The sequence below is a fragment of the Abramis brama genome (genome assembly GCF_963993115.1).
Source record: "Abramis brama genome assembly, chromosome: 23".
NCBI classification, from domain to species: domain Eukaryota; kingdom Metazoa; phylum Chordata; class Actinopteri; order Cypriniformes; family Leuciscidae; genus Abramis; species Abramis brama.
This window is the reverse complement of record NC_139985.1, coordinates 227,501-252,500: the sequence shown is the minus strand read 5'-3', so window position 1 is coordinate 252,500 and position 25,000 is coordinate 227,501. Positions and strand designations below refer to the sequence as shown.

General features: G+C 43.0%; 1 protein-coding gene across 4 annotated transcripts in view; it reads left to right on the top strand.

Annotated features, from left to right (window-relative positions):
- Nucleotides 1–25,000, top strand: part of il1rapl1b (interleukin 1 receptor accessory protein-like 1b) — a 235,762-nt gene that overhangs the window by 5,059 nt on the left and 205,703 nt on the right. For all 4 annotated transcript variants that reach the window (XM_084100351.1, XM_084100349.1, XM_084100350.1 and 1 more), the window contains exon 2: nucleotides 22,993–23,093. In XM_084100351.1, coding sequence (XP_083956477.1) covers nucleotides 23,012–23,093 — 82 coding nt within the window. In that variant the 5' untranslated portion in view covers nucleotides 22,993–23,011. The remainder of the gene's footprint in view (nucleotides 1–22,992; nucleotides 23,094–25,000) is intronic.

Sequence of the window (25,000 nt, the reverse complement as noted above, 5' to 3'; positions counted from 1 at the left end):
GTGTGCAGGATGAGTGTGTGCAGGATGAGTGTGTGCTGGATGAGTGTGTGCAGGATGAGTGTGTGCAGGATGAGTGTGTGCAGGATGAGTGTGTGCTGGATGAGTGTGTGCAGGATGAGTGTGTGCTGGATGAGTGTGTGCTAAAGTGTGTGTGTTTCAGTGGTTTGTGCAGCTGAAGTGTGTGTGTTTGGACGCAGAGGCTCTTGCTCCACAAAACTACATTTCCATCATGTGTTCAGCGCTTCTCTGGTGTCGTTAGTCCTCTTTATAAGCTCGAGAAACGGCTCGAGATCTCAGGCGGATCAGATTAACATTACATAAAGAAAGTGTGTTTTATTGGAGCAGAAAATCAACGGACTGAGCTTTGTTCATAATTGATAATGAAGCATAAATGTTTTCATTAACGTGCTCATCGTTAGTAAAGCATCTCTGTTCTTCTCCTTCAAACTGAGCGAGAAGCTTCTTCTGGACGAATCGGTTTCGTGGCTCTTTCGGTTTCGAGGTTTAGTTTGTCCTCAAAGCTGATCTGAGGTCTGGAGGCTCGTGTTTCTCAGATCTTACAGACGATCTCCTGCGATCAAGAGTCTCGTCGGCCCTCGGCTCCAACACTCATTAATCTCTCACTCGTATACACATATTAATGCTCATCACGTCAGATAGCTTTTGGAAAGTTGAATACAAACTGCATTTCAGTGAGTTAGTGGAGTTCAGCATTTACTGTATGATTGGCTAGTTGATGCATATCATATTGTTGGACTAAAGATGTTCGTTTTCATGAACTTTAGGAAAAGTGAATGTTTTAGGTCTTGTAATTACTCACCGTTTCCTTTTAGCTTTTAACTGTTTATAATAACCTTCTCTAGTTAATTTTACATGGTCCTGCAAGTGTGACAAATGAAGTATTTTCCATTTTCCATTTTGTCTCTTAATTAATATGAGCTCATAAAAGCTGCATGTATAATAATTCTCAAATAATTGGTTTTAAAACAGTCCCACCGCAGGACAGTGTGTATGAAACAGTGCCAGTGTTGAGTTTAGGGTTTATTTAAGCCCCTTTCACACAGAGATTCCCGGATAATACACGGATAATGTGTGGTTTGATTTTGGTTCATTCACACTGCCAGTGATTTTCCGGAATCTGTGAGTGCGTTCACACACATCCCGTAAAGATCCCGTGAAGACACGTGGCGTCCGGATGTCACTGCGATGGCTTGTGTGTTAGGGCTGTCAGAATGGCTGGAAAGCTAAATTCGAATTTCTTTCTTAAATATTAGCAAAATTAGAATTATATTCAAATTCTAAAGGCAACACTTAACCTTAGAGGCTAGAAGTGCTGTATTGTCTCCTGTGTCCACAAGAGGGCGCAAGTGAGCGCAATATGCAAATATAAACCAAATCAAGCATCGCATCTTTTATTGAAATGAAATGACATTCACTTTTAAAGTGCATTAACTTTTGAAACAATTGTTCTTAAATAAAATATAATTTTCTTAATGACAATGTGCATGCAAGGACAATTAGGCTACAATAGTGCATAAAACTGTGTTCGAGCATCAGTAACTGAGAACACACACTTCAACACACAGCGTAATGAACTACATCAACACAAAACATTCAGAAACACTCACTTCTACTCTCTACATCTACATCTTCACTTCTCTACTCTACATCTTCACTTCTCTACTCTACATCTTCACTTCTCTACATCTACATCTTCACTTCTCTACATCTACATCTTCACTTCTCTACTCTACATCTTCACTTCTCTACTCTACATCTTCACTTCTCTACTCTACATCTTCACTTCTCTACTCTACATCTACATCTTCACTTCTCTACATCTACATCTACATCTTCACTTCTCTACTCCTACATCTTCACTTCTCTACTCCTACATCTTCACTTCTCTACATCTACATCTTCACTTCTCTACATCTACATCTTCACTTCTCTACTCTACATCTTCACTTCTCTACTCTACATCTTCACTTCTCTACATCTACATCTTCACTTCTCTGCTCTACATCTTCACTTCTCTACATCTACATCTTCACTTCTCTACTCTACATCTTCACTTCTCTACATCTACATCTTCACTTCTCTACATCTACATCTTCACTTCTCTACATCTACATCTTCACTTCTCTACATCTACATCTTCACTTCTCTACTCTACATCTTCACTTCTCTACATCTACATCTTCACTTCTCTACTCTACATCTTCACTTCTCTACATCTACATCTTCACTTCTCTACTCTACATCTTCACTTCTCTACATCTACATCTACATCTACATCTTCACTTCTCTACATCTACATCTTCACTTCTCTACATCTACATCTTCACTTCTCTACATCTACATCTTCACTTCTCTACATCTACATCTTCACTTCTCTACTCTACATCTTCACTTCTCTACATCTACATCTTCACTTCTCTACTCTACATCTTCACTTCTCTACATCTACATCTTCACTTCTCTACATCTACATCTTCACTACTCTACATCTACATCTCTACATCTACATCTTCACTTCTCTACATCTTCACTTCTCTACATCTACATCTTCACTTCTCTACATCTACATCTTCACTTCTCTACATCTACATCTTCACTTCTCTACATCTACATCTTCACTTCTCTACTCTACATCTTCACTTCTCTACTCTACATCTTCACTTCTCTACATCTTCACTTCTCTACATCTACATCTTCACTTCTCTACATCTTCACTTCTCTACTCTACATCTTCACTTCTCTACATCTACATCTTCACTTCTCTACATCTACATCTTCACTTCTCTACATCTACATACTGATCATCACAAACACCAGAAGCTCAGCTTGATCTGAGCGAGTGCTGAGCGCTTCTGTTGACAGTGTTTCCAGCTGACGAACACACACACTCACACACACACGCTCAGCTCTGACAGATGTGGTCAAGTGTGTCTTTGCCAGCTGTGCAATATGTGCGTACATACCGCATGATTTTTGGCACCATTTATCAAATAAACAACGCAACCGCGCCGCGCCGCGCTACTGTATAGCTAACAGAACAAACCCACGTCAGTTGCGTCATCATCATCTCACGCTCCTCTTCACATAATTCGACCAAAATTCGAAATATTTTTTTGACAGCCCTAATGTGCGTCATCACTGCGACACTTACGGCACTGGTCCTGGCTTCTGTTCACATAGGGCGCGTTCCGGGACTGATCCCCATCCCGGCTTTAGTGTGTTCAGAAACGGGGATCAGTTTAACAGCGCCTGGTCCATGACGAAGTCCAGAATGTGCCACTGGCTTCTGTCTTGCTTAGTTGGGGACATTTAATTTAATATTCAACAATATTACTGCTCTGCCTGGACTGACACCATTATATGAGAACTGAACCGAACTGGACGATGACATCACGGTTTTCTCCAGAGCGGCTATATATATAAATGAACTAAATTAATAACTTTTTTTTATAACAGATATGAGCCATCACTGAACTTACTGAGGCTGGACGCCATTTACTTGGTTGCATTATTCTCCTGCTACCACTGTAAAGCTGCTCTGAAACACTCTGTGTTGTAAAAAGCGCTGTATAAATAAAGAGGACTTGACGTGAATGTGCCGATGGAAGTACGTTAGAGGTGGGCAGGGTTAATCACTGTATGAGCAATTTCACCAGAGTAATATAATCAATATTTTAAGCATGAAGATTTTAAGAGCGTCTTGTTGGTCTGCTGGATGTGGACGGCATCTTTAGCTCAGAAAGTCTCTCTCACAAACTAAACTTCATCGTGCTTCAGTTTCTGCTCCACATCTGACCCGTGACCTGGTTTATCAAGTCATTTCTCTTCTTGATTTGTTTTGCTCCATATTTCACAACTGTGTTTCTTTATCACATGTAAAAATGTAAAGCAGTCCCAGCAGAATCTCCCAGCGTCCGGCTCTCGTGTCCCGATAGGAATCAGTGTTGGTCTTCTTGACTGAAGTGGTTGGTCTGCATTCGTGAGTGTGATTCTAGCGTTTCTCGGTTTCGGATGCGTGTGAGCGCTGACGTCTCCGAGAGCTTCGGGGAACAGAAGCTCCTGCTGAGGAACGGATGGAATTTACTCTGGAGAAAAGCAAAGCTAAGCCAAACTCTGCCAGTGTCTGTGTAGATTTGACATTCATCTGGACGGGAAGGTGGCAGTAATCTCTCTGAAGCTGCGCGCGCGCGTGTGTGTGTGTGTGTGTGTGTGTGTGTGTGTGTGTGTGTGTGTGTCTTTTTGTGATGGTTATTTTTAGATGTTGTGCTCATGTTCAGGTACTAACAGTAAATGTTCCTTCATGATGGAGAACTGAAGAGAGATGAGTTTCCCATTTGTGTGTTTAGAGAAGAGAACCCCCCCTCACACTAAAACATGATCCGGATTTTTACGGTAAAAATGCTAAGGTGAAAAACTGTTGATTGGTTAACAGAACGTTTCCGTACTATATACAGTGAGTAACTGAGATCGATCTACAGTAACTGTACATTTACAGTAAAATACCATTAAATTTACAGTTTTTTTAAGTGAAAAAGAACAAGCAATTGTATTTTTTACATAAATTGACATTCCCACAATTCCCTGAGTGACAATTCACATTTGATGTTTTTTTTGTTGATATAACAATGTTTCTTCATAGTTTTTTTAGTTTTTCAGTTATGTACATTAGGGTTTTAAGTTTCATTTAATGTTGTTAAATGAATGTTTATTGCATTTTTTGTAATTTCATGTGTGTTACCATGATGGTGTTTAGTATTTGTGTGAATGACACTTCTATATATTACAATGAACTTTCTCCAAGCTGCTTGTGATGAGCTTTGATTGATCATGTGATTCTCATCACCGCTGTGATTGGTGGTTGTCAAGTGTATTACAATGGTACAAAACATATATAAGTGCTTCAATAGATTAACATTATATCAGATAATGAAATACGGTAGTTTACTGTAAATTTAACTTAAGTCTGTAAAAACTAAAATGTTGCTACCGTATTTTTACGGTAAATTTCTGCCAGTTTTTTACCGTAAATGTAACGGATTTTTGCAGGTTTGTCTCTCTCGTTGTTCTGTTGTTTCTCACTGGACTGGGCTTCGCTTCTGAGCCCTCGATCTTCCCTCTCAGAGACCCGAGCGTCTCGACCGCACAGATCCTCGGCTCGCTCAGTCACGCTTCAGCCGGTGTCGGGAACCACGCATGAGTTTCTCTCATCCCATCAGCACTGTGGGAACTGAGTCATCAAGCTCCATTCTGCATGTTCCTCCCGGTGTGTGTTCACGAGGCCTGGTTTCTCTCGCTGATCGTGGGAGATCGCGGTTCTCGACATCAGTCGTGTCTCGGCTCCATTTCTCATCCCACATGCAGTTCTTTCCACCACGCTATTTTAATTTTCATGTGAACTTGTTTGGTTCGGGGTACGGTGAGTATTCAGTGTTGTACTTAAAGAGCTGTTGAGTCCTTTTGTCTGGAAGTTCAACAAAGGACTCTTTTACAGTGATTGAACACTCAGACAATTTTGCAAAAGTTGAGAAACAGCTGGTCATTCCCTCAAAGGAACATCTGTGCGCCTCATTCACCCCTAAAGGGTTCATAGTAGTACTTTAAGAGTAGATATTACTACTCTAAGGTAGTAATGTACAACCTTTAGGGGTTCACTCTTCAGTGGGGTTCAGTATAGAACTATAGGGTTCTTGACTTGACATTTTAAAGAACCTTTTATGCTTCTATGTAAGGAGAACTTATTAAATGATTGGATACGACTGTCATGTTTAACTGGTTATTTAATTTTTTTTTATACTGATAAAAGTATGCTTACGAGCTGCTTAATTTATCAAATTTAATTAAAATTACAAATAAATAAATTAAAAGTAAATCCATACAATCATTCCATGTTGAGAACTTGGGCTGTGCGGTACAGACAAAAATATAATACTGTCACTTTTTTTTATCAATATTGAATTTCGATTTTTTTCGATCACCATTTTCTGAACTCTTTTCATAAGTTTGCAAATGACTATTATTGACTGTTGTTCACCTGGTTCGGAATGTGCTGTTGTTTTTCCGTGTAAACGCCAGACGGACGTCTTTAACCGGTACGCTCGCGTCTTCTGCATTATCATGACGTGGCGTTCTACACAGCGCTCGAGGTAAAAGAAGTTCATCTGTTGAAACGCGTCTTCTGTGTGAATGGCCCCAACTCTGTTTTAACTCCTGTATCCAAAATATTCCCAAACCACAGATGTTGATTTCCCTTATCCTGCCCTGAATTACCCTTCCCAGTTTCTGTGCTTTCTTCCGCGCTGTAACGGTAAACCAGAGCTGCTTTATAGATGAATGATTAACTTTACACAGTTACTGAACTGAACTGAATCAACACTGAACTGACTTCAGCTGAACAATGACACTATTGTCTTTTAAGAGCTGCTTTACAACAGAATTGAACTCTGTTTGCATCATTAAATAATTATTTTCATGTTTATCACTGTAAAGCTTCTATAAAACGAACTGTACTGTATAAAGGGAAATAGAGATGGTTAGACCAATCCCGCTGTGTTCTGCGGTTTAGAAATCGCGCATGCTCACGTCATAACTCTATTGCGATTACAGTTAATCACACAGCCCTAATGGGAACCCCTTTAAGGTTCTATATAGAAGCTTTTCTTTTAAGAGACTCAGTTGTTCCTGTGAGGGTCATTCCCAGGTGACCAGCTTTTTGTTTTCTGAGGTGTCAGTGTGTGTGAAGGTGTGTGTTGGGTTCGTGTTCTGCTGTGGGAGTTCATGAGAGACCAGAACACTGTAATGTTTAGAAGGATTTGCATTGGTTAGGGTTAGTAATTAACTTTTGAACAGTTTGAACTTTATTTCTGTGTGTATTGACGTGGTGTGATCAGTGTTTCTGCTGTGTGTCTCTGTGAACAAACACATCACAGACTCCAGGATCTCAAACGAGTTTGTCAGATAAAGAGACGTTCAAAACTTCAGGAACAGGGTTTAAGATGCACTGCTTGAGATTATTGAAAATAGTTTATATGCTTCAGCAAATGTAATCATCTTCAGTTTCAGCGCCATTTGATGCCAAACAAAAAGTGCTTGAAGTGTAAAGCTGATTGAGACGTGTTTTGATTTTTGCAGTGAGTTCAGACGATCTTGTCATTGATGGATATGATTAGTTTGAGCTGCAGAGCCACAGAATTATCATTTCCAAGCTTTTGCTTGAGGTCCAGAGCGTTTCACGCATGATAATACGATGGAGGATGGAAACAATACGTTTAATAATACATATAGCGCCTTTCAGAAAGCTCAAGGTCGCTTTACAATAAAGTACAAATAAACATGACATAGAAACATGGCATGGAAACGATACAAATAAACTGAGATGGATAACATAATAGATAGAGGCACATATACATAAAAATCAGATCATAGAGTCAGGGGTCAGGGAAACAAGTAGCAAAAAGATATGTTTTAAGGTGGGTTTTGAAATCGTGTAATGATGAAAAATCGCGGATGAGTCGGGCAGCGGTACAAAAAGCCCTTCCACCAAACGATGATCGTTTGTGCCTACGGATCGTCAACAGACCGGCATCAGAAGATCTAAGTGTGCGAACTGGGCAGTGTGTATGGATGAGATCAGAAATATCATGGAGTGCTTTGAATGTGATAAGGAGTATCTTGTATTGAATACGAAAGCGAACGTGTAGCCAATGAAGACTGCGTAAAATTGGAGTAATGTGGGAGGATTTCTTTGTGTATGTGAGGACTCTGCGGAGTTCTGGATATATTGGATCTTATTTATTGATGAATTGGGTAAGCCATAGAAGAGAGAATTGCAGTAGTCAAGCCGTGAAGTGATGAAAGCGTGAACGAGGGTCTCAGCATCGCTGATATTCAGAAATGGACGTAAGCGTGCGATATTACAAAGGTGAAAGAAGGCAGACTTAGTAAGCGAGGAGATGTGTGGAGGGAAGGAAAGAGAGGAATCAAAGATTATACCAAGGTTTTTGACAGTGGTGGAAAGCTGAACCAAAACTCCAGCAATATTAACATTGTCAACACAGAAACACACGTACACACACACACACAACACACGTAGAAGTTCAGAGAAATCTGTAAAGGATTCAGTTTTCTTTTCTGTCATTCTGGTTACTCATTCATGAAGGTTTTCAGTGTGAGCTTCTACTTGGCAGACGTGAGATAAACCTCTCATGCAGCGTTCAGAAAGAGACCTTGGATTTATGATGGTATCAGCTGAAAGCTGGAGATCAGACTGAACCACGACCAGAGAGACCGAAGGCATTGTGCGATTATCAGTGTAAATCATAATCTTTTCTTGATTGTGCATATGCTGCAGCAGCTTTATTTTCTCATTTAATAATGAAGTTGATTTGAGGGAGATCTTCTCTGTGATTTCTCGCTGAGCTCTCGTTGAGGTGATTGGTTGGGATCGGAGACGCACATTACTCTGTAGAAACAGTGACGGGGAAGTGAGTTTCACGGCCGCTTGACTGATGCGCTTCTTCTTCGCTGGTTTCACCTGCACGTGATGGATGGAGGAATAACGTAGCGGTGCGGAGAGAACCGCCAGTATAAATCATACGGTTGTGGCTCTCGCTGGAGTCGCTCACACGGACCCGCGTCGGCACTGATGATCCGCGGGCGTTCGGGCCGGAGAGAAGCGTTTGCTGTAATGAAGCAGATGTTTTCAGCAGGACAAGCGCTTCACAAGGGGATTCAGGGGTGAAGGAGATGAGACTAAAACTGCTGAAGTCATCTCTCTCAAACACTCATGTTAAAGCTTCTTGAAGAGGACATATTGTTCATCTCTCTTTAGTGTGTAATGTTGCTGTTCGATCATGAAAAATTTACAGTTCTTCTCTATATCAGTGTCAGTGTTCCTGAACTCCTGAAACGCCTCCACTGTAGTCTTGAGTTTCTTGCGGGAACGAACACATCACAATATTCCTCATTATAATAATTCATACGCAGAATAAAGGGGCGGGGCCTGGTTGAGATAGTTAGCAGTGTGTTGATACTGGTGGTTATGGTAAGGGGCGGGACATTTCCCAAACACGCTCGACCAATCGCAACACACTGCTCCAGCCGACCAATCAGAGCACAGTGTGCTTTTCCGAAGGAGGGGCTTCATAGAAACTAAACAGGGGTGGGCTTCCCGTATAGCGCCTTAACTCGCTGCTTTACTATCATAGTACGATGCATCATTGAATAAATCAACTAGCTAGTCACAAGTGTTTCCCGAAACCGTATTGTCTCAAATTGTTCGTTCAACCACATTGGTTAATGATGTCACGCAGGTGGTGTAGTAATAACTTCTTGTAATGAAACTGTTTGAGATCGAATTAATGCTAGATGTTTTGCTATAAATTATGAACATGGCATCTGAGGACTATTTCAAATTTTTCTCAGTTATTTAGCGTTATTTCCAGATTCAATCATAGGCTCGTTCTCCACACTAGAGCACGTTCACACATGCGCACTCTTCAAAAAAACCCGATGCTTTCAATCTCTAGACAAACTAAAAGACTTTAATTACATTTGTATGTATTCTAAATAAAAGACGCAGATTGTACTGAATGTCAGCTTGCTTATTTGGCTGAAGATAAGGATTTATTAAGTCCACATGTCATGCAAACAAGAAACTCTGCTTCTAACCACAGGTCAAGAGCTGTCGTCTGCAAATGTTTGTTGTTTGCGTATGTTCATTGGAACGATGGTTTCGGGAAACACTGACTCGTTGAACTATGCTTATATAACGACGGAACTTGCGACTTGGAACTTGTAGTTGGCTCACGATACTTTTGGGAAAGACTGGGAAGAGAGGAGCTGCAACAATGGAGAATATGAGGAAATAATCAACATTCAAGCAGGAAAACCTGCTCTAATAGAGCCCAAGACTGTAAGAGGGCATAATTTGGGCTCTTTAAACTGCTAGATGGTGTTTAAGTTAGTCATCACTAGTAGTGCTGGTGCTTGTCATGATTTGATCAAAGTCCTGACAATAAGTGTTAAACCTCATAATAAACTAGGCCTCCTTCCATTTTCAGAATTTGTATGAAATATTATTCAAAGGAAGTTGTTTGTCTCCTGTGCTGTAATGATGTTGTATTAACCTCTATCATGTGTATTTACCCAGTGTTTTTCTCTCTAGACACTTGTAGGACATCAGTTTCATTCTGAGCAGGAGTAACAGCGATGCTTTCAGGTCCTTTACTTAAATATCTAATCCGTCCAGACCAAAGGGAAATTTTACCTCACAGAGTATAAACAAGACATAATGTGTTCGGTTTACTTAAGAAAAGATGTGATACAGAAATGCTCACAGAACTATCTGTAATTTCCATGCACTGGAGTTTACTCGTACAGAAGTGAGACGCAGGCTCGCAGATAAAGAGTCGAGGGCCGGACACGTCGTTCCCGGCGCTGTAGCACGCGTGCTAGTCATGCTAAACACAGAGCGTAATGGGCCATAAAGACTGAATTATTCAGGTGTTGGATTTCAATAGTGCTGCGTGTTTGGAAAGATTTGGGTTGGATTCTCTTATCTTTTATTAAACACATGGCGGGCGTCCTGACAGTAAAGAAGTGTTTCTTCTGCATGCGGCGTGTGTCGCGAGCGGGTGTTTAGGGCATGAGCGTGTCTGATGCACGAATGAAGAATTAGGGATCTTCATTATCATCTCCTTCTTTCAGGCCATGAGGAGCTGTCCGAGTGTGTTCAGTGTTTGAAGGAGACACATCAGAATAACAGCATGAACCATCATGGTGATGTTTGTCTTCAAGACAGAATATCAGGTGAAGGAGACTCTGGTTCACTCACACATTTGACTTGTGTTTGGGCCGTGTGTTTCCTGCAGATGATCTGACAGATACAGCAGAAAATCACCAAAGGGTTTTGGCAATGAATGTTATTGAGTTAGATCACAAAATATCACAGCAAGTGTCAACAGTTTGGACAGTTTGAAATGAGAAACGACAAACAACTGATCCAGTGTTAAACACGAATATATTCAAAGTAGTATACTATATTTATTCATTTCACAATGAACAGACATTTTGTTGTGATAGATAGATAGATAGATATATAGATAGTTAGATAGATAGATAGATAGATAGATGAATGTGAGATTGGTAGAGTGATGGATGGATAGAATGCATGTTTGTATGATTAGTGTGGTTAGTTTTACAGGCTTTATCTCTTTCATACAGACGTCAGTTGGAGGGATTAATTATGTAGACCCACACACACACACATATATATGTATAACATATATAAAATGTTTATAGAGATTAATGCTCCAGTCCAGATGCTTTCCCCATAAAGCCAAGAACTAATGACACAACATACATGTAGAGAGATGACATCAGATAACTAGACCATCACAGAACAAAATAACACACAAGTCATAATTCATAAATATGATTGCTTTATATAATGGTAAACAGGTCACTAGCTGAAGTGCATTCATATGATAAGGGTTTGAAATATCATGTTATTCAGTTCTGAAATGTCTGTCAGTGGTTCATTAATGAGCTGCAACAGTGATCGCCTGCCGTGTGTCCGTGTTCTTCTGCAGTGTGTCCGTGTTCTTCTGCAGTGTGTCCGTGTTCTTCTGCAGTGTGTCCGTGTTCTTCTGCAGTGTGTCCGTGTTCTTCTGCTGTGTGTCCGTGTTCTTCTATAGTGTGTCCGTGTTCTTCTGCAGTGTGTCCGTGTTCTTCTATAGTGTGTCCGTGTTCTTCTGCTGTGTGTCCGTGTTCTTCTGCAGTGTGTCCGTGTTCTTCTATAGTGTGTCCGTGTTCTTCTGCTGTGTGTCCGTGTTCTTCTATAGTGTGTCCGTGTTCTTCTGCAGTGTGTCCGTGTTCTTCTATAGTGTGTCCGTGTTCTTCTGCTGTGTGTCCGTGTTCTTCTATAGTGTGTCCGTGTTCTTCTGCAGTGTGTCCGTGTTCTTCTATAGTGTGTCCGTGTTCTTCTATAGTGTGTCCGTGTTCTTCTGCCGTGTGTCCGTGTTCTTCTGCAGTGTGTCCGTGTTCTTCTATAGTGTGTCCGTGTTCTTCTGCAGTGTGTCCGTGTTCTTCTGCAGTGTGTCGGTGTTCTTCTGTAGTGTGTCCGTGTTCTTCTGCTGTGTGTCCGTGTTCTTCTATAGTGTGTCCGTGTTCTTCTGCAGTGTGTCCGTGTTCTTCTGTAGTTGTCCGTGTTCTTCTATAGTGTGTCCGTGTTCTTCTGCCGTGTGTCCGTGTTCTTCTGCAGTGTGTCCGTGTTCTTCTATAGTGTGTCCGTGTTCTTCTGCTGTGTGTCCGTGTTCTTCTATAGTGTGTCCGTGTTCTTCTGCAGTGTGTCGGTGTTCTTCTGTAGTGTGTCCGTGTTCTTCTGCTGTGTGTCCGTGTTCTTCTATAGTGTGTCCGTGTTCTTCTGCAGTGTGTCGGTGTTCTTCTGTAGTGTGTCCGTGTTCTTCTATAGTGTGTCCGTGTTCTTCTGCAGTGTGTCGGTGTTCTTCTGTAGTGTGTCCGTGTTCTTCTGCAGTGTGTCCGTGTTCTTCTATAGTGTGTCCGTGTTCTTCTGTAGTTGTCCGTGTTCTTCTATAGTGTGTCCGTGTTCTTCTGCCGTGTGTCCGTGTTCTTCTGCAGTGTGTCCGTGTTCTTCTATAGTGTGTCCGTGTTCTTCTATAGTGTGTCCGTGTTCTTCTATAGTGTGTCCGTGTTCTTCTATAGTGTGTCCGTGTTCTTCTATAGTGTGTCCGTGTTCTTCTGCAGTGTGTCCGTGTTCTTCTGCAGTGTGTCCGTGTTCTTCTATAGTGTGTCCGTGTTCTTCTGCTGTGTGTCCGTGTTCTTCTGCTGTGTGTCCGTGTTCTTCTATAGTGTGTCCGTGTTCTTCTGCAGTGTGTCCGTGTTCTTCTGCAGTGTGTCCGTGTTCTTCTGTAGTGTGTCCGTGTTCTTCTGCAGTGTGTCCGTGTTCTTCTGCTGTGTGTCCGTGTTCTTCTGCTGTGTGTCCGTGTTCTTCTGTAGTGTGTCCGTGTTCTTCTGCAGTGTGTCCGTGTTCTTCTGCTGTGTGTCCGTGTTCTTCTATAGTGTGTCCGTGTTCTTCTGCTGTGTGTCCGTGTTCTTCTATAGTGTGTCCGTGTTCTTCTGCTGTGTGTCCGTGTTCTTCTGCTGTGTGTCCGTGTTCTTCTGCAGTGTGTCCGTGTTCTTCTGCTGTGTGTCCGTGTTCTTCTGCTGTGTGTCCGTGTTCTTCTGCTGTGTGTCCGTGTTCTTCTGTAGTGTGTCCGTGTTCTTCTGCAGTGTGTCCGTGTTCTTCTGCTGTGTGTCCGTGTTCTTCTGTAGTGTGTCCGTGTTCTTCTGCAGTGTGTCCGTGTTCTTCTGCTGTGTGTCCGTGTTCTTCTGCTGTGTGTCCGTGTTCTTCTGCTGTGTGTCCGTGTTCTTCTATAGTGTGTCCGTGTTCTTCTGCTGTGTGTCCGTGTTCTTCTGCTGTGTGTCCGTGTTCTTCTGCAGTGTGTCCGTGTTCTTCTGCTGTGTGTCCGTGTTCTTCTGCAGTGTGTCCGTGTTCTTCTATAGTGTGTCCGTGTTCTTCTGCTGTGTGTCCGTGTTCTTCTGCTGTGTGTCCGTGTTCTTCTGCTGTGTGTCCGTGTTCTTCTGCTGTGTGTCCGTGTTCTTCTATAGTGTGTCCGTGTTCTTCTGCTGTGTGTCCGTGTTCTTCTATAGTGTGTCCGTGTTCTTCTGCTGTGTGTCCGTGTTCTTCTATAGTGTGTCCGTGTTCTTCTGCAGTGTGTCCGTGTTCTTCTGCTGTGTGTCCGTGTTCTTCTGCTGTGTGTCCGTGTTCTTCTGCTGTGTGTCCGTGTTCTTCTATAGTGTGTCCGTGTTCTTCTGCTGTGTGTCCGTGTTCTTCTGCTGTGTGTCCGTGTTCTTCTGCAGTGTGTCCGTGTTCTTCTGCTGTGTGTCCGTGTTCTTCTGCTGTGTGTCCGTGTTCTTCTGCTGTGTGTCCGTGTTCTTCTGCAGTGTGTCCGTGTTCTTCTGCTGTGTGTCCGTGTTCTTCTGCTGTGTGTCCGTGTTCTTCTGCAGTGTGTCCGTGTTCTTCTGCTGTGTGTCCGTGTTCTTCTGCTGTGTGTCCGTGTTCTTCTGCTGTGTGTCCGTGTTCTTCTGCTGTGTGTCCGTGTTCTTCTATAGTGTGTCCGTGTTCTTCTGCTGTGTGTCCGTGTTCTTCTGTAGTGTGTCCGTGTTCTTCTGCAGTGTGTCCGTGTTCTTCTGCAGTGTGTCCGTGTTCTTCTGCTGTGTGTCCGTGTTCTTCTGCTGTGTGTCCGTGTTCTTCTGCTGTGTGTCCGTGTTCTTCTGTAGTGTGTCCGTGTTCTTCTGTAGTGTGTCCGTGTTCTTCTGCTGTGTGTCCGTGTTCTTCTGCAGTGTGTCCGTGTTCTTCTGCAGTGTGTCGGTGTTCTTCTGTAGTGTGTCCGTGTTCTTCTATAGTGTGTCCGTGTTCTTCTGCAGTGTGTCCGTGTTCTTCTGCAGTGTGTCCGTGTTCTTCTGCAGTGTGTCCGTGTTCTTCTGCAGTGTGTCCGTGTTCTTCTATAGTGTGTCCGTGTTCTTCTGCTGTGTGTCCGTGTTCTTCTGCAGTGTGTCCGTGTTCTTCTGCTGTGTGTCCGTGTTCTTCTGTAGTGTGTCCGTGTTCTTCTGCTGTGTGTCCGTGTTCTTCTGTAGTGTGTCCGTGTTCTTCTGCTGTGTGTCCGTGTTCTTCTGCAGTGTGTCCGTGTTCTTCTGCTGTGTGTCCGTGTTCTTCTGTAGTGTGTCCGTGTTCTTCTGCAGTGTGTCCGTGTTCTTCTGCAGTGTGTCCGTGTTCTTCTGCTGTGTGTCCGTGTTCTTCTGCTGTGTGTCCGTGTTCTTCTGCTGTGTGTCCGTGTTCTTCTATAGTGTGTCCGTGTTCTTCTATAGTGTGTCCGTGTTCTTCTGCAGTGTGTCCGTGTTCTTCTGCTGTGTGTCCGTGTTCTTCTGCTGTGTGTCCGTGTTCTTCTGCTGTGTGTCCGTGTTCTTCTGCTGTGTGTCCGTGTTCTTCTGCTGTGTGTCCGTGTTCTTCTATAGTGTGTCCGTGTTCTTCTGCTGTGTGTCCGTGTTCTTCTGCTGTGTGTCCGTGTTCTTCTGTAGTGTGTCCGTGTTCTTCTGCTGTGTGTCCGTGTTCTTCTGCTGTGTGTCCGTGTTCTTCTATAGTGTGTCCGTGTTCTTCTGCTGTGTGTCCGTGTTCTTCTATAGTGTGTCCGTGTTCTTCTGCTGTGTGTCCGTGTTCTTCTGCTGTGTGTCCGTGTTCTTCTATAGTGTGTCCGTGTTCTTCTGCTGTGTGTCCGTGTTCTTCTGCTGTGTGTCCGTGTTCTTCTGCTGTGTGTCCGTGTTCTTCTGCTGTGTGTCCGTGTTCTTCTATAGTGTGTCCGTGTTCTTCTGCTGTGTGTCCGTGTTCTTCTGCTGTGTGTCCGTGTTCTTCTGCTGTGTGTCCGTGTTCTTCTGCTGTGTGTCCGTGTTCTTCTGCTGTGTGTCCGTGTTCTTCTATAGTGTGTCCGTGTTCTTCTGCTGTGTGTCCGTGTTCTTCTGTAGTGTGTCGGTGTTCTTCTGTAGTGTGTCCGTGTTCTTCTATAGTGTGTCCGTATTCTTATTAGATCTAATATTAGATCTAAAGTATGATTATGACAATAAGTGGGTTCTGACATGTGTTGCCTAACTCCAATAGAGTTCAGAATGTCTGTAAATGTCAAATCTAATACGTCTCTCTCGTTATCTACATGTATATTAAAATCACCAATAATTAGGACTTTATCTGCAGTCAGTACTAACTCTGATAGAAAATCAGTAAATTCTTTGATAAAGTCTGTATGGTGCCCTGGTGGCCTGTATACAGTTGCCAGCACAAATGTCAAACGGGATTTATTATTTACACTAGATGGTGTTACAATAAGCACCAACACTTCAAAAGAATTATATGTGAAACAAGATTTCTCAGTAATTCTGAAGATATTACCATAAATTACAGCAACACCTCCCCCTTTGCCTTTCAGACGAGGTTCATGTTTATAACAGTAATCTTGCGGGGTGGACTCATTTAAAGTCATGTAATCATCTGGTTTTAGCCAGGTTTCTGTCAAACACAGCACATCTAAATTATAGTCTGTAATCATATCATTAACAATAAGTGCTTTTGAGGAAAGGGATTGGATATTCAGCTATCACATCTTTATCATTTTTTCATCTGTATTATATCTGTTTTTTATTTGTTGAACATCAATTAAATATTTAACCTTAAATGGGTTTGGGAGTTTTTTGTATTTCCTAATTCGGGGAACAGGCACAGTCTCTATATGATGATATCTAGGTGAAAGAGGCTCTATGTGATGGGATTTATCTGACCTTGGTGACGCGAGGCCGCTAGCAGACGGTCGGTTTAGCCAGTCTGTCTGCTTCCTGACCTGAGCCCCAGATTGTCATGTTTGAGCTCTAAGACTATGTGCCATATTACTAGAGAGAAGAGCAGCACCATCCCAGGAGGGATGAATACCATCTCTTTTCAACAGGTCAGGTCTGCCCCAAAAACTTTTCCAATTGTCTATGAATTCTATATTATTTTGCGGACACCACTTAGACAGCCAGCCATTGAGTGAGGACAGTCTACTAACTATCTCATCACTTCTGCGAACAGGAAGGGGGCCAGAGCAAATTACAGTGCCTGACATCGTACTTGCGAGTTCACACACCTCTTTAACGTTAATTTTGCTGATCTCCCGACTGGCGGAGTCTAACATCATTAGTGCCGACGTGAATAATAATCTTAGAGAATTTACAATTAGTTTTAGCCAGCACTTTTAAATTTGCTTTGATGTCAGGCGCTCTGGCTCCCGGCAAACATGTGACTATGGTGTGACTATGGTGTCTCTATTTTCACGTTCCGTGTAATAGAATCGCCAATAACTAGGGCACATTCAACAGGATTCATAGTGGGTGTTTCACTGAGTGGGGAGAATCTATTTATTATGGTAATCAGAATTGAACAGCAGTGTTTTGTCCCGCGACTACAGCATCTCACCGTCACCCAGTTGCCCTGCTGCACGGGCTCTACAGCTGGAACCGAACAGTGTACAGAGTTCACTAAGCTAGTCGCATCCAAAGCAGTATCTAAAGCCCTTGCATTCATTCTATCCTCGATTAAACTTTAAAATACGTGTCTCTATTTCTGAAATCTTCTCCGTCAGCCTGACTATCTCCCTGCATTTATCATATGTGAAGCCCTCATCGCTGACAGAGAATTCTATACTATACATGTGACACGAAGTGCAAGTGACAATAACATGAGAAGACATTACTCACTGTATTTGTTGACTGATCCAACTCACCACAGTTGTTTGATGGACTCGTAAAAGGTGTGCACAGTGCTATTGTGCTCGCATTTCGCTAGCCTATGGCATGTTAACAGGCTAGCGAAATGCTAGTGCGTTGTGTTAGCAATAGCGATTTAGATTAAAGCTAGCAATGTCAAGTCAAGTCACCTTCATTTATACAGCGCTTTTAACAATATAGATTGTTTAAAAGCAGCTTTACAGTGATAACAGGAGATTACAGTAACAGAGATTGTTTAGGCTTTACAGCAGCTCTAGAATAAAGTTATTGTCCAGATAAAGTTAGTTTTGATTGATTCACTTCCGTTGCAAAGATCATTAGTTATTATGTCAGTTACAATGTCAGATCAATGAGGACGACAATATTAGATAATATCAGATAAATTGTGACTATTAAATTATATTAAGCAACATAAACGGCAGGAAAGATAGAGAAAAAAAAGTTGGAAAACAAAGCTATAAGAAGGAGCTACAAATGCAATTCACTCAGGCTAAGAGGAAACCGCTGTGCAACAGTGAAAATGGGCCATCCGGTTCTTCAAGTGTCCTCGTTCTTCTGCTGTGTGTCCGTGTTCTCAGCTCTTTTCTTCGTCCTCTATAAATGTGTTTTGCTGTTTGATTCTCAGGAGGGCCGAGGGCCTGTGTAACGAACAGTATCGGGAGGGTTAGTGCACCTCCGCTCATTAGCACTGACCACCGGCTCTAAAGCGCAGCAGGAGAATAAACTTGAGTCCAGCGGTTCGCATCACTCAACCTCAATAAAGCCCGTTTCCCGTGGACTCTCAGACTCAGACTGCGTTTGAGTCCCACTGCCAGTGTTTGGGGTTTTGTGCAGAGGCAGTGATGTGAATGAGCTTCAGCTGCTATAAAGTGCATCTGCAGTGGAGTTTCCCAGCGTATTCCTGGAGAAACGTCCACAGGGTCTGACGTGCGGGAGACGCTTCAATCGACTGTGTGTTATTGATGATTGTGCGTGAGGTAAGAGCACTGATGGATTGTGGAGGCTTATGAGTCACTCCCACAGTCAAGATTCAGAAACCTTCTCTTTTATTTTCACTCTGTTTTTCTCTCGTCAGATGACAGTGATTTATTATTGCGTGAAACATCAGATTTATTTAAAGTATAAAATAGTTTTGAAGATTATTTAATATTATTTGAGTGATATACAGTGTAAAGGAAAAGCGTCAGTCCGTGGAAAGTGTATTGATCAAGCACTACTCTACCACTGCAGAGAGTATTGTTGACTTGTTTTCCAGCACAAATATCTAAACATTCTTAAATCAAGATTTACTGGAGATGCAAAATTATCAAAATTAAGAACAAATATCTGCCAGTGGGGTCAGAAAAATAATCTTGTTTTCCCTTTGAATTAAGTTTGTCTGACCAATTGGCAGATATTTGTTCTTGTTTTCAGCTTCATTTTGTTCATCAGCTTCTCAGAAAACAAGACTTCTTATCTTACGTCATTTTGCATCTCCAATAATGTATGTGAAGTTTGTAAAATTTTTAACGTCATTAGTATTGGTAGATATGAACTCTTTCTCCACGTTACCTGCACCAATGATTATCCCATTTATTTGTCAGCAACAGTCAGCCGATCTTTTGAACTTTTGACAGCTACAGGGCTTTAGTGAAACTATAGATCATAAGACAACTGGATCGAGCCAAGTGCATTATGGGTGCTAAATTTTCCTGCCTTACTGGCAGAAGGGAATGCCTCAGCCCTTTCCTTAGTCATATAGCATAGAATAATAATAAAAAGCCTTTCTACTGCATAGACAGCAAACTTTTATTAAAAGCTCATCTTGTCAGTGGTCAATTTATTTGTACTGAAAAAATACTGTGAGAGAACATCACTTTTGCAGTGCATTGGGTGTATATCTATTATTCATAGTATTTATTGTCAGATTTTAGTGTTTGTGAGGAGTTTATGGGCATTTTGACCTTCAGTCAAACGTTCATCTGACAGCGTGACTGTAACGATCCTCAGATTCATCTGAATAAAAACAGAGAATCAGCATCTGCAGAGCAAATGCTCACAGGTCTCTCTGTGTCTCTCTTTCTCTCTCTCTCACCTCTGCAGCGTGGCTGAGATGCGCTGGTGGATAATGCGAAACAGAATAATTCAGGGCGCAGCAGCTGAGGTTTGCGTGGGTGAGCTGAAGGTAGAAATGGAGGCTCTCGCTACAGTTTCTCTCAAATAGAAATGTTAATGACTGGCAAAGGCAGCTGGCACATCAATTTTTCACCCAGTTCCACAAGCAGGAGAGAGAGAGAGAGAGAGAGAGAGAGAGAGAGAGAGAGAGAGAGAGAGAGAGTCTAGAGGGTTCCAACGTCTCTCTCTCTCTCTCTCTCTCTCTCTCTCTCTTTCTCTCTCTCTTTCTCTCTCTCCTGTTTGGCAACGTGAGCACTACAGAATTTGGCTGAATATAATAGGAACTAAGCTGAGGAGGCCGATATCAACAATCTGATATTCTTCTGTCTTTTCTGAGCCAGAGAGACAGTGTGTGTGTGTGTGTGAGTGTGTGTGTGTGAGTGAGAGTATGTGTGTAAGCGAGACGCCAGCCTGTTCTGCTAACATGAGATGTTGGTTATAAAGCAGAATCGGTGTTTGAGGACGAGATGTTGGTTATAAGGCAGAATCAGTGTTTGAGGACGAGATGTTGGTTATAAAGCAGAATTTAAGGACGAGATGTTGGTTATAAAGCAGAATTTGAGGACGAGATGTTGGTTATAAAGCAGAATTTGAGGACGAGATGTTGGTTATAAGGCAGAATCAGTGTTTGAGGACGAGATGTTGGTTATAAGGCAGAATCAGTGTTTGAGGACGAGATGTTGGTTATAAGGCAGAATCGGTGTTTGAGGACGAGATGTTGGTTATAAAGCAGAATTTAAGGACGAGATGTTGGTTATAAAGCAGAATCAGTGTTTGAGGACGAGATGTTGGTTATAAGGCAGAATCAGTGTTTGAGGACGAGATGTTGGTTATAAAGCAGAATTTAAGGACGAGATGTTGGTTATAAAGCAGAATCAGTGTTTGAGGACGAGATGTTGGTTATAAAGCAGAATTTGAGGACGAGATGTTGGTTATAAAGCAGAATCGGTGTTTGAGGACGAGATGTTGGTTATAAAGCAGAATCAGTGTTTGAGGACGAGATGTTGGTTATAAAGCAGAATCAGTGTTTGAGGACGAGATGTTGGTTATAAGGCAGAATCAGTGTTTGAGGACGAGATGTTGGTTATAAGGCAGAATCAGTGTTTGAGGACGAGATGTTGGTTATAAAGCAGAATCAGTGTTTGAGGACGAGATGTTGGTTATAAAGCAGAATTTAAGGACGAGATGTTGGTTATAAAGCAGAATTTAAGGACGAAATGTTGGTTATAAAGCAGAATCAGTGTTTGAGGACGAGATGTTGGTTATAAAGCAGAATTTAAGGACGAGATGTTGGTTATAAAGCAGAATCAGTGTTTGAGGACGAGATGTTGGTTATAAAGCAGAATTTGAGGACGAGATGTTGGTTATAAAGCAGAATTTAAGGACGAGATGTTGGTTATAAAGCAGAATCAGTGTTTGAGGACGAGATGTTGGTTATAAAGCAGAATTTAAGGACGAGATGTTGGTTATAAAGCAGAATCAGTGTTTGAGGACGAGATGTTGGTTATAAAGCAGAATCAGTGTTTGAGGACGAGATGTTGGTTATAAAGCAGAATCAGTGTTTGAGGACGAGATGTTGGTTATAAAGCAGAATCAGTGTTTGAGGACGAGATGTTGGTTATAAAGCAGAATCAGTGTTTGAGGACGAGATGTTGGTTATAAAGCAGAATCGGTGTTTGAGGACGAGATGTTGGTTATAAAGCAGAATCGGTGTTTGAGGACGAGATGTTGGTTATCCTGGCAGAATTCTGAAGCTAACGCATCAATCCAACGCTCACCGCTGCGATTACAAGCACGAGTGGTTTCCTTGGAAACAACAGACCGATGTTGTGCATATTCAAATGCTGCATGTGTTCAGCACTCAGAATGTCGTATTGTTGGATTGTGATTTGTGTCGAGTCTCTAAAGCCTTTAATCCGTGTTAATGTGCTCCGTGTCTCTGATGCATTAGAAGGGATCCTCCGATCATCTGGAGCTGCACACACTCTAACCATGTGAAGTTACAGGCTATTATGTTTGGCGCACTTTTTACTGTTGCTTTTTTGTTTCCTGTTGTTTTTATTTTTGCAATAAATGAAAGCAAAAGAGATGAGATGAACAACACATACAGTTCATGTTCAGTGCTGGATGAACAAATGCAGCGTGTAAAGTGTTACTGTCAAGAACTAAATGAACATCAGCACTGTTTTCTGACCCGCTTTTAGTCATTTAGCATATGCTGCAAACTTATTTACCAACGTGGAACATAACTAGCAATTTATCATTCAAAATGTATGTGTGTGTGTGTGTGTGCGTGCATGTGTGTGTGTGTAAATACTGTATGTGTGTGTGTGTGTATATGTGAGTGTGTGTGTGTGGGTGTGGGTGTGTGTGCGTGTGTGTGTGTGTGTGTGTGTGTGTATGTGTGTTTGAGGGTCAGTACACATTACACAAATATGTCTTTCTGTCTCTTGTGGAACGGCATCTGTCTCTTCTTTCCATTAGTGTCATTAGCCGCGTTTCCATTACCCTTCAAATTGCGCAAATTGAAATTGCGAATTGAAAATACGCCCAATGGAAATGGAAACAGTTTTTGCGCATTTACAGGTCAGCTGACGTAGATGACACGCTATGTTTGGACAGAATACGAGACAGAGTTCTTTATTAAATTCATAAAAGACAGAAAAATTACAGGAATACTGGATTCTAAACCTCAAAGAAATGCCACAGTCAAGACCTCAAAGTGAGAAACGCCCAGAAACTCCTCACATGTGCCGCTCTCAAGTATAAAGGTCTTTCCTTGTCATTAATGATTGGATAACACACATACGTCTCCTTTGATTAATAATAATGGCCAGTGCAGTAGCTGAGATATACATAAAGCTACCAACGTCCGGTGCTATGATTTTTGGAATGACTTATCGCGAGAGGAAAAAATTAAGTTGTAGTCGCATAACATCAGTTAATGGAAACGCCGTAATTTCGCAATAGTTTTTTGTCGACATTTAGAAAAAAATCGCAAAAGTTTTCACAAATCTGTAATGGAAACGCACCTTGCGTCTCGTTTTTTCTTCATGATGTTTCAGTGGACGCTCACGTGTCCTGCTGCTGTAGATGGTGAATGTCATTTCAGGACATGTTTGCAGCATATGATGTGTTTTTCCTGCAGATATTGAACAGGGAATCAGAGATCTGGGGCTTTGCTTTTGGCAGGCGCTGGGTTTCTGTGAGAACTCTTGGACAAATGTGCTGTAGACACAGAGATGGATGTGTGTGTGTGTGTGTGTGTGTGTGTTTGTGCACTGGACTGGAGAGATCCTGAAGATTGAAGACTCTGCTGTGTACAGAGGTTTAAACGCATGTAGAAGCCAGTTGAGTGTCTGATGTGATGGAGTGTGTTTGTTTAGACGCTGTTAAAGACAGATGAGTGTGTGACGCTCATGTTGTGCGTGTGTGTTTGTGTCTCTGCAGGAGATTCACACAGTGAAACATGAGATCACGGGTTCCTCTGCAGATCCTGCTGTATGCGACGGTCATCAGAAGCCTGAAAGTGGTGTCCAAGCGCGGCTCAGGTAAGACACATGGCTGTTGTCATGACGATCGTCTGATGTGTGTGTGTGTGTGTGTGTGTGTGTTTGTCCTGATAGGATCACTGGGCTGGAGTCTCAGTCCAGTCTGGTATTCTGGAGATGGAAATAAATCCTCTCTGGTTCTTTGTAGCATCTTATAACTGTTTCTGGCTGTAATGTGTTCTTGAGTGTCTCTGGATATTAAAATGTTCTTGATGTTCTTCATCAGCTTAGGTGTGTATCATTTGTGCTCTTCATCACTTGACAGCTGAAGCATCTTTTTTCAGTATGAGGATGTCCTGCTGAAGTGTGTGTGTGTCAGTGTTTGTGTGAGTGAGTGTGTGTGTTTGAGTGCGTGTGTGTGTGTGAATGCGTGTGTGAGTGCGTGTGTGAGTGTGTATAGAGATGTCTGGCTCACGCTGTGGTCCAGATGGCCGCTCTGGTGTGTGTATGGCTCGTCTCCTCTGCCATTATCAGGACTAATCTGGATCAGTGGGGTGTGTGTGTGTGTGTGTGTGTGTGTGTGTGTGCGCGTGACGGCGGCCGCTCTGAGACGTCACATGGGAACATATTGAAGGTGTCGCCTTGAGGGAAATGATGAATACGATCCCTGAGGAACAACAAACACAACCTGACGGGGATCCGTCTGCATCTCCACACACACACACACACACACACACACACACACACATATATGTATCAGGTCACATGACTTTATACCAGAGCGAACGGCTGCTGGAGCGTGAAACCAAACGCAAGAGATGCTTTAATGTGGTGTCGTCCCACTCGGGTCAGGATGTGACCTTTAGTGGCATTTACTTCCTCTGATCTGTAGATCAAAAGGTCAGGAATAAATCGACCCGTCCGTCCCGCTCTGTCTTTATCTGTGCGTGTGGATGGTGAAGGCCCGTGTGGATGGTGAGGGTCCGTGTGGATGGTGAGGGTCCGTGTGTGTGGGTGGTGAGGGTCGTTGTGTGTGGGTGGTGAGGGTCCGTGTGGATGGTGAGGGTCCGTGTGTGTGGATGGTGAGGGTCAGTGTGTGTGGATGGTGAGGGTCAGTGTGTGTGGATGGTGAGGGTCAGTGTGGATGGTGAGGGTCAGTGTGTGTGGATGGTGAGGGTCAGTGTGGATGGTGAGGGTCGTTGTGTGTGGATGGTGAGGGTCAGTGTGGATGGTGAGGGTCAGTGTGTGTGGATGGTGAGGGTCAGTGTGGATGGTGAGGGTCGTTGTGTGTGGATGGTGAGGGTCAGTGTGGATGGTGAGGGTCGTTGTGTGTGGATGGTGAGGGTCAGTGTGGATGGTGAGGGTCCGTGTGGATGGTGAGGGTCAGTGTGTGTGGATGGTGAGGGTCCGTGTGTGTGGATGGTGAGGGTCAGTGTGTGTGGATGGTGAGGGTCCGTGTGTGTGGATGGTGAGGGTCAGTGTGGATGGTGAGGGTCAGTGTGTGTGGATGGTGAGGGTCAGTGTGGATGGTGAGGGTCAGTGTGTGTGGATGGTGAGGGTCAGTGTGGATGGTGAGGGTCCGTGTGGATGGTGAGGGTCAGTGTGTGTGGATGGTGAGGGTCCGTGTGTGTGGATGGTGAGGGTCAGTGTGTGTGGATGGTGAGGGTCCGTGTGTGTGGATGGTGAGGGTCAGTGTGGATGGTGAGGGTCAATGTGTGTGGATGGTGAGGGTCAGTGTGTGTGGATGGTGAGGGTCAGTGTGGATGGTGAGGGTCCGTGTGTGTGGATGGTGAGGGTCAGTGTGTGTGGATGGTGAGGGTCAGTGTGTGTGGATGGTGAGGGTCAGTGTGTGTGGATGGTGAGGGTCAGTGTGTGTGGATGGTGAGGGTCAGTGTGTGTGGATGGTGAGGGTCAGTGTGGATGGTGAGGGTCAGTGTGTGTGGATGGTGAGGGTCAGTGTGTGTGGA